This window comes from Polyodon spathula, chromosome 6 (assembly GCF_017654505.1).
Source record: "Polyodon spathula isolate WHYD16114869_AA chromosome 6, ASM1765450v1, whole genome shotgun sequence".
Classification (NCBI taxonomy): Eukaryota; Metazoa; Chordata; class Actinopteri; order Acipenseriformes; family Polyodontidae; genus Polyodon; species Polyodon spathula.
Window position 1 is genome coordinate 73,482,815 of NC_054539.1, and position 20,088 is coordinate 73,502,902.

At 37.1% G+C, this 20,088-nt stretch overlaps 1 protein-coding gene across 2 annotated transcripts in view; it reads left to right on the forward strand.

The window, feature by feature from the left end:
* Window positions 1-20,088, forward strand: part of rngtt (RNA guanylyltransferase and 5'-phosphatase) — a 77,173-nt gene that overhangs the window by 6,908 nt on the left and 50,177 nt on the right. For both annotated transcript variants that reach the window (XM_041253708.1, XM_041253709.1), the window contains exons 3-9: window positions 1,087-1,190; window positions 1,587-1,675; window positions 5,342-5,417; window positions 7,088-7,340; window positions 7,662-7,771; window positions 8,293-8,394; window positions 18,636-18,771. In XM_041253708.1, coding sequence (XP_041109642.1) covers window positions 1,087-1,190; window positions 1,587-1,675; window positions 5,342-5,417; window positions 7,088-7,340; window positions 7,662-7,771; window positions 8,293-8,394; window positions 18,636-18,771 — 870 coding nt within the window. The remainder of the gene's footprint in view (window positions 1-1,086; window positions 1,191-1,586; window positions 1,676-5,341; window positions 5,418-7,087; window positions 7,341-7,661; window positions 7,772-8,292; window positions 8,395-18,635; window positions 18,772-20,088) is intronic.

A 20,088-nucleotide genomic window follows, 5' to 3' on the forward strand; every position in this document is an offset into this window, starting at 1 on the left:
ATACATTGTGAAAAGTGTTGAATTTAAATCAAGGGAAGTAATGTTAAAACTGTACAATGCACTTGTAAGACCTCATCTTGAATATTGTGTGCAGTTCTGGTCACCTCGCTATAAAAAAGATATTGCTGCTCTAGAAAGAGTGCAAAGAAGAGCGACCAGAATTATTCCGGGCTTAAAAGGCATGTCATATGCAGACAGGCTAAAAGAATTGAATCTGTTCAGTCTTGAACAAAGAAGACTACGTGGCGACCTAATTCAAGCATTCAAAATTCTAAAAGGTATTGACAGTGTCGACCCAAGGGACTTTTTCAGCCTGAAAAAAGAAACAAGGACCAGGGGTCACAAATGGAGATTAGACAAAGGGGCATTCAGAACAGAAAATAGGAGACACTTTTTTACACAGAGAATTGTGAGGGTCTGGAATCAACTCCCCAGTAATGTTGTTGAAGCTGACACCCTGGGATCATTCAAGAAGCTGCTTGATGAGATTTTGGGATCAATAAGCTACTAACAACCAAACGAGCAAGATGGGCCGAATGGCCTCCTCTCGTTTGTAAACTTTCTTATGTTCTTATGTTCTTATGTTTATGTGAGCACTGGTGTCAACAGAAAGCAATCTGCTTTTTCTTTTTCAAGTGGCAAGTACATGGTGTGGTAATTGAGCACCGGAAGTTTACATACATTGCATGCTAAAAAGTTAATTTTGTCAGCAGATGCCATTAATTTCTGCCTTTTGCAGCTGCAGTGTTTCTCAAGTAAACACTCAGTCAAGACTGCAGAATCCCCCTGCACAAGCCCAGAGGAATTAGATGCTTTATGTGCGTAGCCATGACAAATGTACTGCATAGTCCTAAAATATGAATCATATTGCATTATTTAGTCATTCTTATACCCAATGTTGATTTACAGGAACATTGTGCTGTTATAACATTAAAAGAATTATGCAGGGCCCATTTGTGTAAGCAAACAAAAACCAGCAGTGATGAAAGGCCATTCTTTAGCTGCATCAGTCCTTGGCATTTTTCCACGGCGCAATCTTTATTATGATTATGAATGACCTTTTTTTTTTTTTTTTTTTCTCTTCAGGTGAAAATGGGATTGCTAGTTGATTTGACCAACACGACACGATTTTACGATCGAAATGAGATCGAACAAGAAGGCATTACATATGTGAAACTTCAATGCAAAGGGTAGGTGTGTCTTTTGATTGATGTACATTCTGTTAACATTTTCAGTGCTGTTTATAGGACTGCCCCAATCTATAGGTGTTGGTTTTAATTGAAGGAGATCTGTGATTGTAACTGGAGTTCTTGCTCTGACTAGGTAGCAACGTATTGCTTGTGGGAGTTTGAGATGACACCTACAACTTGAGTCACAAGTTAACCAGAGATAACATCACTATATGGAATAAGTCTAGATGGTTTTTAGTTAAACTTTTTTTTTTTGACGTCCAAGAAGTGTGCCTGATTATTTTTAAATTGGTCTCCCATGGTATGGCATCTTTTCTTGACCTGGAATAACCTTTTTCCACATGAATAGCAAACAGGTGCCTCTGTTTCAGTTATGAACTGCCTTTTCTGTCATAGGCATGGTGAATGCCCTTCGACAGAACACACTCAGATGTTTATCCGGCTTTGTGAGCACTTCATGGAAAAGACTCCTACCGAACTGATGGGTATGTATCTATGTGGCGTGTATGTGTAGCAACACAATGGGGTATGTCTGTCAGTTTAATGGCACTTGTTTGTCATCCAGTGCCTCACATGCTTTATTTCAGTAAAGATCCCGAACAAACCTAATATGGGAAATTATTAATGATCTAATGCTTTTATATTCACCATATTGTGTAAGTTAAGTCTCATGCTAGTTGAAATTAACTTTACACAGTGCAACAAGATCATGTCCACTTGGCATCCTTACTCAAATCAACCTTGACGTGTGTGCTAAAAATAATACAACTTGCATAGCGCACTGATTCTTCCTGATTTCAGACTGCTGAGACTGACTGTATTACACTGTGACTCCTGAGATGACATGTCTTGTTTCATGCTGCAGCATGCAGGGTTTTTACCTGTTTTCAGGGCTATGCTGCCTCCTTGTGGAAAAATCTTTAACCAAAATGGTCTTTTAAAAAAAAAAAAAAAAAAAAAAAAAAACCTTGCATCTATATCCTGTGCATATGACTAAATGTTAATATTGGAGCAACGTTTTAAATGTTCAAACATAGACTTATGCTGGATTTTCACATTGTTACATAATTATTTTTTAGCCAGCTGCATTTAATAAAGAACATGGGAGGTGTAGTAGTTCCAGGGCTGTACTTTCTCTGCTCCTTGTCTCACATATATAGATAGATAGATAGCTAGATAGATATATAGATATATAGATAGATAGATAATAAATAAATGCAGTGCTGGCCACATGTTTAGTGATAGCCTTTATCAATATCAAAATAATTTGGTATGGCAGGGTTAAATTTGACGTTCCATGGTCTGTCATTCAGAACATTAACAACTTAGACCCGATGTTTTTCCATTCATGTGAAATATGCAGGTGGATTATATTCCTGCAAGAGGAACACACATTATTTTATTGTGTGTCTTATTTTTAGTAAAATACAGTACTGTTATACTTGACCTTTGAGTGCATTGTGAACAGTTTAATATTTAGTTAAGATGTTCGACTGTAGTTAGTAGACAGTAGTAGTCACTGTGCTAATGTGATTTGTAAAGGTTAATTGGTTGCATGACCGTGTCCTGATATGAATCTGAAAATCCACTTGTCTGCCTATGTGAACTGCACAAAGGACCTTTCAATCAAATGAGTAGAAGACTGCGCAATTTATCAAATATAGAAGGGACGGACACTATAGCCTTACAGTTCAGTCTTTGCGATAAGGAGCTCTGGATCTCAAGCTGTCCATCAAATTGCCTTGCCAAACCCTTGCATATTTGTATCCAGGAGTATTAGCACTGATAGATTTGCTGTAGGTGGCTGTATGTGACTCATGCTGCCTAAGGTATTCACCTGGAAGCTCATTGTATTGTGATTGGATACACACATGATGGGCATCCCAGCAGAGCTGAGTAGAACTGTTCAATTCTAATGAGCATAGTTTGAGTTGAACCTCAAATCCATAGAGTACAATATACTGGCCAAAGTGACTTGATGTCGGTAACATTCATGCTAATAAAGCCTAAAGGCTGCTACTCTCCAGATGTGATGCGACAAAATGAATAGAACCTATACTTTTGATAAGTGTCTTTCACACCAGGGGTGACTCAGGGTTGGCACTGGAGCGATGCAAAATAAATCGGAGAACAGCTTCAATGTACGTGGTTCAGCAGGGTGAAGCAGTATCCAGAATGACGGAGGAAACTGTAATACTTTCCGTAGAAAGAATACCCAGAGCTTTATGACAAAGGGCATCACAATTATAAAGATACAGATTGGGAGGATGATCTATCGGCATCCATTTCGAAGGGACTGGATAAGTCTGGTGTGTATGATTTATTGCCATATGTGTTGAAATACCGTCAGAGAAGACACTCATAGTTACTACATCATGTTGATGAATATGTACCAGTCTTGATCATAGCCTTGTCAATAGCAATTTGTAATACTTTCATAGATCTGGCAGTTTTCAAATCTGTCGCATCGCCTCTGTGTCGCTTCTGGTGTGTGTTCATGTTGCTGCAAAAGTGTATTGTCGTCCCAATGAAAAATCGCATTGCGTCTGGTGTGGCATAAGTGTTGACCACAAATCTAATAGAATAAAAGTAGCAGAAATGCAGACAAATAAGCACATTTATACCCTTTACACTACCTATAGTAAATAAAGTCGTCTATGAAATTGTGTTTGTATTAGCCACTAGGTGGACCCTTTGAGCTGTTCTATGTAATTTATGAAAGAATAATGGCTTAGAATTGATACTGAGTGAATAATGCACTGGTGTTTACCACCTAATTATTAATATCTTGGCGTTGTGACTGAACAGTGGAGGGGTTATGATGGTTTATTGGCATCGGATATTATTCCAATATGGTTTAGAACTCCCTGCTGCTGCAGTCTTAGATTAGCAGCACATTGAGAGGAAGCAAAGTCACAGATCAGTGGTGTTTTCAGTGCTCAAAATCTATGGTTGACTGACAATAATTAATTTCCTTTAATTACCCTGCTGTGTGGACATTTGGGAACAACTGTCTTTTTTAAATGGACTCCTACACTACTCCTAATTTTGTATTTGTTTTTAAGCCTCCTGGCCAATGCATATTCAGCTTGGGTGGAAACCTGGACTAATGATTTATATCACACCCGGCATACCTAGATAGAGGAGAGCCTGGATTGCACATGCATGTGCTTGCTGCAGAGTGTGTGACATGAAAGGCTTTTAAGGGTACATAAGGACCTTTCTTATTTTATTGTGTTACATGTTACCATGTGTTGCTACAACTTTTTACGTAAGGTGTGTGTATTGTTTTAAAGCTTTTTTTACATTTTAACCACGTTGTTAAGCTTTTATTTTGCGTTCCCTACCTCAAGATGGCTTCCCATGTACCTGCATGGACCTGTCAGAACTACATTTGCCATCATCCTCCTGCTCACCTATGTCACTGAGATGGATTTACCAGTGAGCAGGAGGACGATGGGAAATGTAGTTCTGAGACGTCTATGCGGTTACATGTGAATGCAATTTAACAGTTTAAAAAAGTGGTCAAAATGTTAAAAATAAATAAAAAATAAACGTTTGCGTTAACAGCTGTAACAACACGTAGGAACATGTAACAATAAAATAAAAAGGTCCTTATAACCCTTTTAAGTAACACCACCACAGGAAATGCTAATTCGAGAAATGCATATTGGAAGGCAATTGTGAAGGTCTTACTTAGACAGTATCAGCTTGTTAAAAATAATGCTGAAACTCATTTTTGTTATCCATGTGAGTGATTCATGCTTCCCTATTTTAGCAGTGACACTAAGAAGCACTAAGGGAATAAGAGTTTTGCCAAGGTGTCGCATCACTCCATATTCACCCTTCATGCCCAGTCTATTGCTTCTTAACACCACTACTCGTGCACAGATGGTTTTAGACACCCAAAGGCATGCTGTACCTGGGAATAACGAGCTTGCCATCTAAGTTATTATTATTATTCAGATAGTGTGTTCACACACTTGTCATTTAGCATCTTTCCTCTTGGATGCACAATCCTATTTAGAGAGCGTCAAAAACTCACTGTTTCATTTGTTACTGTAGCTAACTACTGTATCACTGCAATGATCTGGAAGGTGAAAATCTCCTTGTTTTGGTTTGACTTTTGTAAAATTGTTTCCCACATACAGGTGTCCACTGTACACACGGGTTCAATCGAACAGGCTTTCTAATCTGTGCCTATCTGATTGAGAAGATGGACTGGAGGTAACCATTTATTTAAAAAAAAGAAATAATAATAATAAATAGGTTTGTTATTAGTCTTGCACCAATACCTGTATGTCAGATCTGTATATGGGAGCAAAAACAGGCGTCTGACTGCCCAAACTCTTGCCTCCTGGTCATTTATATAGAAGTCATGAAGGATGGTTCTGAAGAGCAGGAGTGGGTGCAGCACTAGGGTGCATTTCTAAACATGTGACGGTCTGTTATGGACTGTTGGTGAAGCATATCACTAACATGCTACAATTTGATTCTGACAGTGATAAGCTTACTTACAAATATTATATATATAAAATGTTTGTTTTGCTACTGTTACTCCTGAAAGTTTTAATTTGGTATAATTACACCGTGTAACAATTTTTTGGTTTTTTTTTTGTTCCTGGGTATTAAGTGTTGTTTCCTACTTGCTTATGCCTCAAAAGTATGGAAAATGGCTATTATTCCCCACAAACTTTGCTTTTGTGACCAGGACAGTGATATTTTGAAATTTACCTATTTCCAATGAGAAAACGGGCGAATTTGTAAATACAGTATAATCGTAAATCTCAAAAAACTACTCGCTTCTAAATCTTTTGTAGTCATTTTTGTATTACTTTAGTATAAATACATGTTAGTTTGGATTCGTATGTTGTTTTTTTCTGACTTTATGTGAACGAAAAGACACACATTTGCCCGTTTTCCCATTGGAAATAGTGATATTTTGAACTATCACTGTCCTGGTCACAAAAGCAAAGTCTGTGGGGAATAATAGCCATTTTCTATACTTCTGAGGCATAAGCAATTAGGAAATAACACTTACTACCCAGGAACAAAAATTGTGTTGCATAGTGTTGTTATTACTACATTCTCTTAGTTATAACCACTGTGACTACTGTACAGCAGCACTGAGCTGCACAAAACTTGAAATGTAGGTATAGGAGTGTTTGCAGATTGATGGCATTTTATTGTTGGTAGGTTAAACAAAATTCCCCCTTTTGAAAATGATCCGGTAATTTTTCTCACCGATGAGACAGATTTGTTTTTCACATGAAAAGGCTAGATCAGAACTTCCCAGTGGAAACAAGATTTCTCGGTTCAGGTTCCCAGAGCTGATTTCAAACTTCCTCTCATGTTACTTCAGTGGTCTGACGTGTAAGCGAGCCTTTTGGAGATAAATGAATAAAAGATAACAACTAAATAGATTTGGCTGCTGGCAGAAGCAAATGCTAATTTTTCAACTGACACATAAACAGTAATACACTGTTTATATCTTTGGGTTAGGGTGTCTATCCTGCATAGAGGACAGCCTGCGCGTTTTGTTAAATATAAAGAAGTGACCTCCTAGGAAAGGAGATGTCTCTGCTGTTTCATTCTTGATGAACAGGGGTTACGCCTCCCTGTGAGTAATTGAGTTTGTTACCTGTGCTGGTGAGTAGTGTCTGCTAGTGCAGCTGAGAGACTGATTAAGAAAATCACTGAAATCGTGTGCATTGTGGGTAGAGAAGACATTTGCTGGAGCAAGGCTATTTTTTATTCTTATCAGAGCTTAAGAAAAGATTACTGTAACAGTTTGCTTTTAAAATAGGTTAGTTCAGGGACAAACGGCCACATGTGTGTTCATTTATTTTCACGCAGAGGTAGGATTTATTGCTTGTTTTTCTGTTTGTCATTACTAGTATCGAAGCTGCTGTGGCTGCTTTTGCTCAGGCCAGACCACCAGGAATTTACAAAGGAGATTACCTGAAAGAGCTGTTCCGTCGATATGGTGACGTGGAAGACGCCCCTTCTGCCCCCCCTCTGCCTGACTGGTGTTTTGAAGATGATGATGCTGATGACGTGGATGATGAGGGGAACACGATTGGTCAGGACTCAGGACCCAGCTCTTCAGGGTCATTGCCAGGCAAAAGGAAAAAGGAACGACTCAAACTGGTAAGAAAACAAAAGCTTGGAAATACTGTAAACCCTTCTCCCCTCAGCCCATATATACTGAATGTATGGGAGCACATCTATTCTTTGTCCACAAGGTGGCAAAGTTGGGCATCCTAATGTTTCAGAGTCCAGTATCTTTACTGGTTTACCTAAAACAGGGTTCCACAATGTTAGGAACCAGGTTCATTCTTCTAAATGTAGTTATTTTGAAAAAAATGGTTTCATGCAATACCAAGCCAAAGGGGTTATTTTACTTTTCTGTACAAAGCATCTATAGCTTTTCTGTTTATATTGAAGGAAAGCAATGCGTTTGTTTTGTAGGGAGCTGTGTTCTTGGAAGGAATTCAAGTTAAAGGTGTAACACAAATTACAACACAACCAAAGCTTGGTGAAATCCAGAGGAAATGTCAGCAGTTCTCTGAATGGGAAAGGTAAGCATATACATCTTTATCTGTGTGTGTGTGTGTGTGTGTTCTGTTATTACAATCAATGTACGCCACTTCTTTACAGTCCTGATTTGCTCCTACTGATGTGAATCTAAAGTCCTCTTCAATAAGAAGGCCGCAATAACTGTATACTATTGACAGCACATATAGGGACTCGAAGTGGAATGGCATAAACTTGTTAATAAAGGCTTATCGGCACAGACAGTATTTTCATTAGTAGTACTTTCATTCAGTTTACCTCCTGGATTTAGGACGCAAGGCAGCAAATATAATTAATTTAAAAGCTTTGAGGCAGTAATTTACAAAATTACATTGCAAAAATTGCCTTGGCAGAAATTGGTGGAGGGTGAAAAGGTTTTTATTTTCATTGACAGTGTCGGTCTGTAAATTGAACTTGTGATTGAAATGGCTGTGGCTGAGAGGAAACGTGTGTCATGTCTGATTGACTTCTGATAGAAGTTTTTAAAGCCTGACTGCGGTTTGAAAGAAATGTTTGTAATTCTTAGGTCTGGGTTCCCTGGAGCACAGCCAGTATCCATGGATAGACAGAACCTAAAATTCCTGGAGCAGAAGGCATACAAAGTCAGCTGGAAAGCAGATGGCACTCGGTAAGTCCAAGGGCTTGTGGGTTATGAAGTCCCAACACAATTCTTTAATATATTTATTTTTTAAGTAGAATTTCGAAGCAACTCTCAAGCTGTCAGAATCTTGGTAAACCAGAGTATAATGTAAGCAATAACCTGTTCTCCAGCAACACCCTTCGTGGATTGAAGAAATGTCTAATTTAAAGAAACAGCACATGAGCAATATGGTACTTCTACATTCGCTAGCGGCTGAGCATTGCAGGAGAACCTGTTTTGTTTGTTACTAGTTTTTATTTTCATTTCCCAAAAAATGCCACATGTATTACTGTTGATGTGTGATCCAGTTTGAAAGTTCAGCTGGATGGCAGATTGCAGAAGGCAGTTTCCTCTAAAGTGATTTTACGTTATGCAACAACATGCCACAATGATTCATTTGCTGGCAAATTAGAACCCATTCTGATAACTAATGGACACATAACTGTGGGCACAAGGCTTGTATCATGTTGAAAAGCATTGCATGCAGTTTTTCCTGCTGCTGTTCAAAGCTGTTTCAGAAACTGCTATGTGTTGTGCTTGGTTTAGTGTGTTAGGAATAGGTTTAAAGTAACCATCAATGCAACACATTTTCTAAAATGACCGAATGGCTAAACTACTAGGAAAAAGAGCTAATTTTACTAAGTAGTTGTCTAGTGTCTGCTTGAAGAATTTCTCCAGTTAAATGCCACTATGATTTATTTGCATGTTAGTCTCATAGCTAACCTTCAGTTTCTTGTGAGAATGTAGGTTTCCTAATAATGTAATTATCAGTATGCCAACAAATGCATCTTGCCCTTTTGAATTAAGTTCACATTGCTATACAATCTTACATAGTGAAAAATAAAACATTTAACTGTCCTTGCCTTTTGTGCCTGTTTTGAGACATTAATCAGGGATAATTTTACACACAAGATAAGTGGTTATTATCCCCACTTGGGGTAAACGGTGGTGGGGATGCATACACACATATACACACACACACACATACATGCACACATACATACATGTGTCACTATTTAGAGTTTTACATGCATCTAGAAAATCTCTTGTCTTATTGTGATGAAACTCGCTAAGGATTTCTTTTTTTGTAATCCTCTTTTTTTATTGTTGTACACATATACATCAAACGGAACATTTGCAAACGTACAGCACTGTACATTTTCACATTTATGGTACACCCTCCATCAACCCCACAGTTGGAAAAAGTACATCTAAGTCCATTGTTATGTTCAGCGATAAGTCCATGTGGCTTTGCACACTGAAAAGAGATGTATTTGCAAGAGCATCTTTAATTTGTTGCTGTTTACACAGAAGCCTGTTGACGTCTTTTAAATCATGCAGTGTTGGATTATTAGAAAAGGAAGTAAATGAGATATGATTAATTGAAAGTGATTTTTTTTTCTTTATTTACGTTTTAACTGGAAATCTGGAATAAACTCTACATGGAACGTACTTGGTTTCAATAGCGCATGTTTGGAATTATGATATTTGTGGAGATGGTTGGGTCGGGTATGCAGATGCTTCAAAGGTCTCAGGCTCGGGTCCGGTTCGGATTTGTTTGGTCAGTTTGGGTTCGGATTGGATTTTAAATTAAAGCCCAAGTAGACCTCTAATACCTGGGTCCCGCTCCCTATTTTCATTCCAGTCAGGTTGGGGTTGTATTATCTATTAAAAATAAATATATAACAGAAGCTTGGTGGGACTTATGCATCCACTGATCTAAAACTTTTACTGATGAAGCCTGGGGCATTTTCAGACCGCTCCCTAGCAAACCTCTTTTGCAGTGACATAGCTGCAGGTACCTCCAGAAGTCAGTCCTAGGAATGTTGGTTAATTTGAAATGGATATATTTATTTGGATCATTTGAATGGTTATTTGAAGCATATATTCTACTGAATTGTCTTTATCACCTAGATCAATTAGCAGCATGTAATCTTTCTTGTTTATATTTGACAATGACTTCAGCATGTGTGAGATTACAAGTTTGATTAAGCAGCAAATAGTGATTATCTGTGAAATAAAAAAGAAGCAGCTCACTTGTCTTGTGGCAAACACATCTGAAATGAAACCTTTTACAGATGTTGAACTAATGAGTGGATAGAGTAACTGGTCCGATTTTAAAATGGAATGCAATGATACGATAACAATTTGTACTGTAGGGTTCTGACAAGTCTTTGTTAAAAGAATATACTATTTTTAATCTGCATATCATAGTCTTATTTAAGGAGATCAGATACATTTTACTAAAAGTGAAAAACACATTGGAGAATTCCTTCTGCTGTATGTATTCTGATTAGGATTTTGTTGGGGGTATTATTTGTTTGGTAAGCAATATTGATGTTTATTAGTGCAGGACATCAGTTGTGCAATTGCTTTTGCCTTTCAAATCTGCAATAGCATTTGCCTGTTTTTAGACACCACCCCCTACTTTTCATGGAATTTACTAAACCCTCTAGAAGGTGGAGATGCATTTATTAATTCATTATTCATTTATTGTTCACCATAGCCATTATTTTGCGAGCCTCATTTAAACATTATTTAATCAAGTAATCGCCTGGGTACCCTATTTGGAGCTTCTTGAAGCTTGAGTGCTTTCTTGAGCATTGCTAGACTGGCAGAATCTGCTTTTTTAAAAATACAATTTTACTCATGCATTTATTACATTACTGTGTTAAAGAATATGCTTTTATTCAAAGTATTAACTGTTTTTTAAACACATAAATTAGAAAACCAGGTGTAGCATTTTAGGATAGGACAGATTACAACTAGTGCTCTAGAGTCTACTGTATTTAGATATTTTAATTACAACCCAAACAACATTAAAACTGCATAAAAAAATGATGGCATGTTTTCTGAATTTGATTGTCTGTGGTGGGCATCCCTTTAAAGTGCATGCCATTTTCCTGGTCTTGGTCAAACACAGGTGGTGGAGTTTATTTTAGAATTTAGAATCCAGTCTGCTACAAATTCAATGAATATATTGTAGCTATATTGTAGGCCGGAGATACATAAGTAATTTTATTGTACATTTTGTGTGGCACATTTAGCAATTATTTTAAGCAATTTTAAGAGGGCGTCTGTGTGCATTAAACATGTTTCAGCAAATACTATAGTAATTGGAATCATTTTGGAAATTCGAGTTTGGACCAGAGAGTGGCCGTGCTGCACTGTGACAAAGTGTCCGCCCTTGTGTATATTATCTGTTATATGTTGCGTGTGGTGTGTTAAATGTTGGTGTATAGTCATTGGTACATGGAATATAAACAGGTCTGTGTTTCACATGTATTTAGAAATGTATAATTGTATTTAGGCACGGGATTGTACATCACTTCACGTGCATTTAAAGTAGTTAATATGTGAGCATGAGGTTGCACATAATTAACGTGCTGGGATTCAAGTGAATAATTAATTAGTAATTGAATCCCAGCACAACAGTACATATAGATGCACGTTTTTTTCACTGGGGTTGGATGTTCGGTGAGTAGGGAACGGGAGAGAGAGAAGGAGAAAGTCATAAATATCAATTGCTATTACATGCTGGTGGGAGCAGCACGATACTTGTTTATTTAAACTCACCTTTTTGTTAAGTTTTGGTCCGTTTTTGTTTGTATATTTATTTTGGCGTAAAGTGCCGTGTCCTGCCTTTTTGTCTGTTTAAACTGTTTATTTACAATAAACCGGCGCAAGCAAGCGCCTCATCATTTAAATTCATCTGTTCTGTCTTTGTGTTCCTTCCTTTCCTGGTTCTGACATCGGCCACTCGGCTGTCTTTGTGACATGCACAAACAGGTTCTTCACTTTGTCTTTTTCCCTCCACTGGTGATTTCCTGAAAAATATTTGCTAATTCCCTAACTCTTATATTTGTTGTCTTTTTTTTATTGTGGTTATCTTCCACACATCTAATATCCCATAAACATTTTCTGTCCTGAAATAGAAACTTTCTATTTAGCAAAATTGAGAGTGAAATCAGGCGATTTAGAAATTTCAATACCATTGTCTGAACACAAACAGACATATAGAAAAATTGTCAACTGAATTTCAGTGGCCTAGAAAAAATAGCTGAAATTGCTTGTGTATCTCCAGCGAAGTGCTTGCAGCCAGGATGAGTGACACTTTCAGTTCATTTAAAAACTGTCACGCAGAGCTCTGACCAGGCTTCAGCATGATATAGCCAACAAGCTTCATTCTGTAGGAAAGACAAGAGGCTCACTGTATCTGATCTGTGGGGTAATTAAATGGCTTTAACTAGATGTCACTTGAGGGTTCCCACCAACCCCACTGGCTCGGACACATGCACGGGTGCAGAAGTTGGTGCACTAGCCTAGAACAATTCCTGTCACTGATCCTTCTGCTTTAATGACAGTCTGGGGACTGGCACTGCTGTCAGACATTAAAGATGTATCACATTGAGAATGTACACATGGTGGTTTTCAGGTACAATAATTCATAATGATTCATTGCAAACCGCTACAGGTATATAACAAAAAAAAGACATGTGACATATGAGGCAATACAGTGAGTTCCTTCAGCACATCCAGGGCAGTCAATGTGTCATTAAGCAGTGCTATTTGTCGATGTGGATGGAGGAGCTATCCAAAACGTGACCGTCTGACTGTATGCTTTGATTTGTGTTTTTTTTTAAGTTGTTAAATGTGTAATCAGCTATTTGCTTTAACAATATTTGTGTTTGATTTGCAAACTTCAGAACTGAAATTTAACGTGTTTGAATTTGGAATGGTAGAGCATGTAGCAGATGCTCCAACAAAGCACGGGAGACACAGCGTTTGCTTTTTCAGACTTCGGTTCTGTGCAGTATGTATGCCCTGATGAAAGACTGTCACTCCTTGCTGGTTAAAGACCTTGCATTTAGCTGTGTCCAATTTTAGATATGTGAAAATAGTGGCAGTTAGCTATGGATCAGTACAGAAACAACCAGTCAAGTGCTGAAACCTTGCCCTCCACCAAATTACAAAACGAGACAAATGTTAACTCCACAAAGTCTGTTCTTGTTTTTATTAGTTTTGGTCCTCAGCATTGCACTGTTCACAGTCAAGAGCAGAGAAATGGTACAGTAAACATGGGCGATCCACTACCATATTTTTTCACACATTCTACATTTAAACAGAATCTTTGGAAACTAGTGAATAACAAGTAATGTTGACTTTTTTTGGTCACACTTTATTTTAAGGGCTATTTTTTTGTTTATTAACCGTTAACAAACCGCTAATAAACATGTTAATGTACATTTTTTTCTGTTAACTGGTAGTTAATAATATATAATAAGCCAGCTAACGCTGCAAACACCAGCGCTCTGTGGATGATCAATCAAACACCAGATCCCTATGGATGATCAATACCCAGTCGATCATATGCTTGAAATTGCTTCAAATTGTTACTGTTGTAATGTTTCAAAGTAAATCAGGTTTTTATTAACCCTAAACCTAACCTTAACCCTTAACTAAAAAATAACAATGTTTGTTAATAGATAATATACTAAAAAAAAAAAAAAAAGCCCTTAAAATAAAGCGTGACCATTTTTTGTTTTAGTTTTTTTTTTGGCTTGCCAGTAACCCCAGAACAAATGATAATAGCAGTTTTCATATTGCAGGTTTGTGCAGTGTTCATTTTCCACTTGCCATTTAAATGTATAAACAACATGGGGTGATACGATTTGTTCAGTTGTGAAGAAATCTTCACTTGAATGAATACATGTTTTTATTATATTCAAAATGCATGAGAAAGTATTATATATCGATTACCTGCTAACAAAATTGCTGCCTGCTGTTGAGTATTCTAACAGCGTAGAACATAAGAACATAAGAAAGTTTACAAACGAGAGGAGGCCATTTGGCCCATCTTGCTCGTTTGGTTATTAGTAGCTTATTGATCCCAGAATCTCATCAGGCAGCTTCTGGAAGGATCCCAGGGTGTCAGCTTCAACAACATTACTGGGGAGTTGATTCCAGACCCTCATGATTCTCTATGTAAAAAAAGTGCCTCCTATTTTCTGTTCTGAATGCCCCATTGTCTAATCTCCATTTGTGACCCCTGGTCGAAAAAGTTCCTTGGGTCGACATTGTCAATACCTTTTAGAATTTTGAATGCTTGAATTAGGTCGCCGCGTAGTCTTCTTTGTTCAAGACTGAATAGATTCAATTCTTTTAGCCTGTCTGCATATGACATGCCTTTTAAACCCGGAATAATTCTGGTCGCTCTTCTGTGCACTCTTTTAAGAGCAGCAATATCCTTTTTGTAGCGAGGTGACCAGAAATGAACACAGTATTCAAGATGAGGTCTTACTAATGCATTGTACAGTTTTAACATTACTTCCCTTGATTTAAATTCAACACTTTTCACAATGTATCCGAGCATCTTGTTGGCCTTTTTTATAGCTTCCCCACATTGTCTAGATGAAGACATTTCTGAGTCAACAAAAACTCCTAGGTCTTTTTCATAGATTCCTTCTCCAATTTCAATATCTCCCATATGATATTTATAATGTACATTTTTATTTCCTGCGTGCAGTACCTTACACTTTTCTCTATTAAATGTCATTTGCCATGTGTCTGCCCAGTTCTGAATCTTGTCTAGATCATTTTGAATGACCTTTGCTGCTGCAACAGTGTTTGCCACTCCTCCTATTTTTGTGTCTTCTGCGAATTTAACAAGTTTGCTTACAATACCAGAATCTAAATCATTAATGTAGATTAGGAATAGCAGAAGACCTAATACCGATCCCTGTGGTACTCCACTGGTTACCACACTCCATTCTGAGGTTTCTCCTCTAATCAGTACTTTCTGTTTTCTACATGTTAACCACTCCCTAATCCATGTACATGTGTTCCCTTGAATCCCTACTGCGTTCAGTTTGAGAATTAATCTTTTATGCGGGACTTTGTCAAAAGCTTTCTGGAAATCTAAATAAACCATGTCATATGCTTTGCAATTATCCATTATCGATGTTGCATTCTCAAAAAAATCAAGCAGGTTAGTTAGACACGATCTCCCTTTCCTAAAACCATGTTGACTGTCTCCCAGGATACTGTTACCATATAGGTAATTTTCCATTTTGGATCTTATTATAGTTTTCATAAGTTTGCATATAATAGAAGTCAGGCTTACTGGTCTGTAGTTACCTGGTTCAGTTTTGTTTCCCTTTTTGTGCATTGGTATTACGTTTGCAATTTTCCAGTCTGTCGGTACCACCCCTGTGTCAAGAGACTGCTGCATGATCTTGGTTAGCGGTTTGTAAATAACTTCTTTCATTTCTTTGAGTACTATTGAGAGGATCTCATCCGGCCCAGGGGATTTGTTTATTTTAAGAGCTCCTAGTCCCTTTAACACTTCTGCCTCGGTTATGCTAAAGTTATTTAAAACTGGATAGGAACAGGTTGACATGTGGGGCATGCTGTCCATATCCTCCTTTGTAAAAACTTGTGAAAAGTAATCATTTAATATTTGCTATTTTTTTTTCTTCATCTATGATTTTGACATTTGTATCTCTTAGACATTTAACCTCTTCTTTGAATGTTCTCTTGCTGTTGTAATATTGGATAAACATTTTGGAATTGGGTTTAGCCCCCTTAGCAATGTTCATTTCCATTTCTCTCTTGGCCTTTCTAACTTCCTTTTTGACTGGCGTTTGCAGTTCCGTGTATTCTTTCTGGGTGCTGTTTTTGGTCCCTTTTTAACGCTCTGTAAAGTGCCTTTTTTTGCTAAATATATATTTTTAATTGATCTAGTAAACCATTTTGGCAATTTAGTTTTACATTTAGATTTGTCTACTTTAGGGATGTGATTGTTTTGCGGCTCTAGTACTACATTTTTAGAGCTCAACAGCCTAAAAAATTACTGATATACAATTATCAGGTCTGTTCACAAGCCAGCTCTTTAATAAAACCACTGCCACCAAAGCCTCAGAGCGTTAGAAATCATTTGAGATAGTGACTTCATATTTATATAGATCCTGCATGCTAAATGTATTTCTGACGGTGACATTGACCTCGCCTGATACAACTGCAGTATTAAGGTCCTTTTTCTTTTTCTTTTATAGAGACAATAAAGTTCAGCGTTATTCTCTCCACTTGAACCACTGTCTGGTTTGTAAAATACCGTTTGGGATAGTCTTGTGATTCCGAATTTCTCCGGTACCCTTTTTATTGTATGATTATCAACCTTTGCCTTGTGGAACGGTTACAATAATTGGTCCTTGACATTGGGAGTCTGTTCCTATAGTGCTGTAGTTTTACAAGGTCTTTGTCAGAATAATAAAATGGTTGTTTGAACTAGAAATGATGTTTGTGACAATGTCAGATTGCAGCTAATATGTGGACTTTCGTGTCTGGTTGTATCTAATTAATAGTCTAAAGGGATTGCAGTTTGTTTGTGTTATATTTTGTTTTGGCAGCCAAGGAGCAGCATGTGCATGGGTTTGCTGTACAGTTGGTCCTTACCGAGATGGAAGATTATAAAGACAAACATGTAGGATCAATCCTCACTCACACTATGGGGAAGCAAAGTAACGTAAGATGTCGGCTGCTTTTGCAGATGCATTGATTTACTGCCAAGCAAAGCTTATATGTTTTGTCTTGAAAGCAGCACGTTTATGAAATGTGCATTTTGTGTTTGCTTGGAATTCCAAGTCGCAATCGGTACGTTTGCATGCAGACTAGTATTCCGTTGCACTTTGTAATTCAGTCATTGCCCTTGCCTAATATATGTAGTATTCTGGATATTTATCATTTATATGCATGGAAACATGGAACAGTAGTGGAATATTAAATTGTAAACAGATTATTCAGAATCACTATTGGGTGTGTTACTTATACTGAATAATCATTGAGTCTGATTTTTATTTTTTGTTTGCTGGGTGAGTTCTGAAATGCGTTGCATGATGAGGCAATTTGATTTGGAATAATTAACATAAATGTGTGTGAAATAAGACAAATGGTTCTAGAACAAAAAAAAATAGAATCTTGCATGTCATTTACGGGGGCTGATATAATTACATGTCACAGTAGACCTTGGATAAGATGGCTTCAATTAGACCTATCGATTTCAGACCTAGATAATGGTGTATCATTTTACTCTTCTGAATCTTTGGATCTAAGTCTAGTTATGTGGGGTAATCAAGGCCATTGAAAATATAACGATGGATTATCTGACCCACTGTATTCAACCTACAGACACGGTTACCACAGAGTGTGGCAATTAGCAGAGGAGGTGTAATTGATGCTTCTTTGGTAGAAGAGATGGGATATCCTTCTTTATTTGTTGGAGTCCCTGATCTGGTTAATTAGTCATAATGACCCTCACCCTCTAGACCCCCATCTTCTTCTATGAGCTTCTCAAACAGACTTCCACTTAACTTCATTTCTGTTTTTAAACTATTCAGTTCATGTACAGATGTAGAGCAACATTATGTTTCAAAGTTAGACATTGAAAAAATAGCAACTACAGCTTATTGCCTCTGGTCACTGAGTGAAAGTCATGCAACTTCCCTCAAAGATCTCTATCGAACCATCTAAACAAGCAAAATGCACCAGGAGTGGGATTAGTGTTGTATTGATTTTGTTTTGTTCATTTCTTGCTGTAAGGCAGTAGAGAACTAAATCAGTCTATTTCTGTTATAAGACATTAATCCCTTGAAGCAAGTCAGGAAATAAAAATTGAAGCTTTATAGCTTTCTTTCCTATGCAGGCTGGTCTGCTTTTTAAAAAGATTTGTTAATAAAAAAACACATTTTAAGGTCTGAACTTATGAACAATAGGCAACCAAAAAAGTACCTTTTTTAAAAAAAAAAAAAAAAAAAAAAAAAAAAAAGAATTAAATACCATGTGCCAAGACATTTAAACATTTTAGAATTTCCAGCTCTATGTATTAACCAGGAAGATAAGATAAGGGGCTTAATTTTCAGCATTGGAACTGGAGAAAAGTACTGTTATCAACAGGCACATTGAAAACTAAAAAAAAATAAATAAAAAAATGGCAAGTTAGAACATTTATTCATTTTTCTGTTGCTCTCTTATCTCAGTTCAGCAAATGAGAGCAAGTTGGTAGAATTCGAATGGAAAGGATTAAGTACAAATGTGCCAATCTGACACATTTTGAATGCGCTGTAAATGTCTATTACATGTTTAATCCTTTGCTTTAGAACACACCACTGTATAATCCCTTATTTCAAACTTGTGAGAATTAACTTGAAGAAATGCTGTTTTGTTTCTTTCAGGTATATGATGCTGATTGACGGGAAAAATGAAGTCTATATGATTGACAGAGACAATTCAATATTTCACATAGCCAATTTGGAATTTCCCTTCCGGAAAGATCTCCGTGCTCACCTATCAAACACCCTGTTAGATGGGGTAAGACTTGAACCCTTTTCTGCCTAAGTGCAATGACCAGATATGGGCATGAGTATGACCACTTTGTGTTTTAGTGATTGTAGTTTGGCAACCTTAAGTCAGAAATTAAAACCTAATATACTCACAGAAAGGCCTTACGTAGCTGTTTCCAGTGATATCCTGCCTTGTTGTGGAATGTATTTCATTTTTTTTAAATGAGCTGCACCCCCAAAAAATATTATTACAAAATTTATATTGATAAATAAGTTTTAAAAACTGCCAATTTTGACTCCTTTCTAAGTTGGATGTAGAAAAAATATTACAATGTTTCAAAATTAAATCAGATTTCAAATGTCTTCTTCCATTGAAGATCACAAGATTGTGTCCAAGCGTGGTCTGTGTGACAAAACAGGCACTGTCAGCTATTTTATGAAAGTAGTCCAGACTGTGCAAAATATCACAAAGTACATTGCCAAATCGTATGTAAAACCTTTTAACCTTGAAATATATGAATAAATACAAGTAAAAAATGCAGTTCTTTTTATTAAATTATTCGCTTTGCATTGGAAAGAGAGAGTTCATATTTCTATACAATTTTATAGAATTCAATATAAACACGAATAGCAAATAAGTCTATAGAAAAGCGAACTATAACAACAACAAAAAGTGTACAGAAAAACCAACTGTAAGTGGCGACAAAGCAGTAACCCTAACTGTTGATCTACTGCAATAGATGTCAGCACTGTAAAGCAAATCCTATTTATATGCAAAAGTTATAGAATATCACGAACAGCTAATCAATAATAACAAAAAAACTAACTGTATATTGATTTTATAAAGCATTATTCGTAAAGATAATGGGGTGATGCAGTAAATGTGGCCAGCACTGTAAGAACACAAAGGTGATGTAGGGTGGGGTAGTATAAGCCTCCTCTCGAACTTGTCCTCTTCCACTTCAAAATCTGGTTTCCTGTGTATATGCGTTATTGCAGTGTATCATCAGAATTGGTGTGTAGGGATAACATTTTTATTGTTCCTAATACTGAGCGTTATTTAATGTCAAGCCTTAGAAAGACTTGAGATTTGATTGCCCCACTGTTTATTATTGCAGTGAGTCATCCCGTAAAAGAGATTGTGTCATTGATGCTTAAGCTCCGAGATGGGATCGGTTCAGCACGTGGGGGTTAAGCGGTACAATTTTCCATATTTAAGGAATACGTCTACTGTATATGAAAAAACGAATTCACCTGGTGTGAGCGTCATGTGCGTTAGGATGCCTCAGCCAGTCATGTCTGCTACAGTATAGGCACTGTGAACTCTGCATCTGCCCAAGTTCTT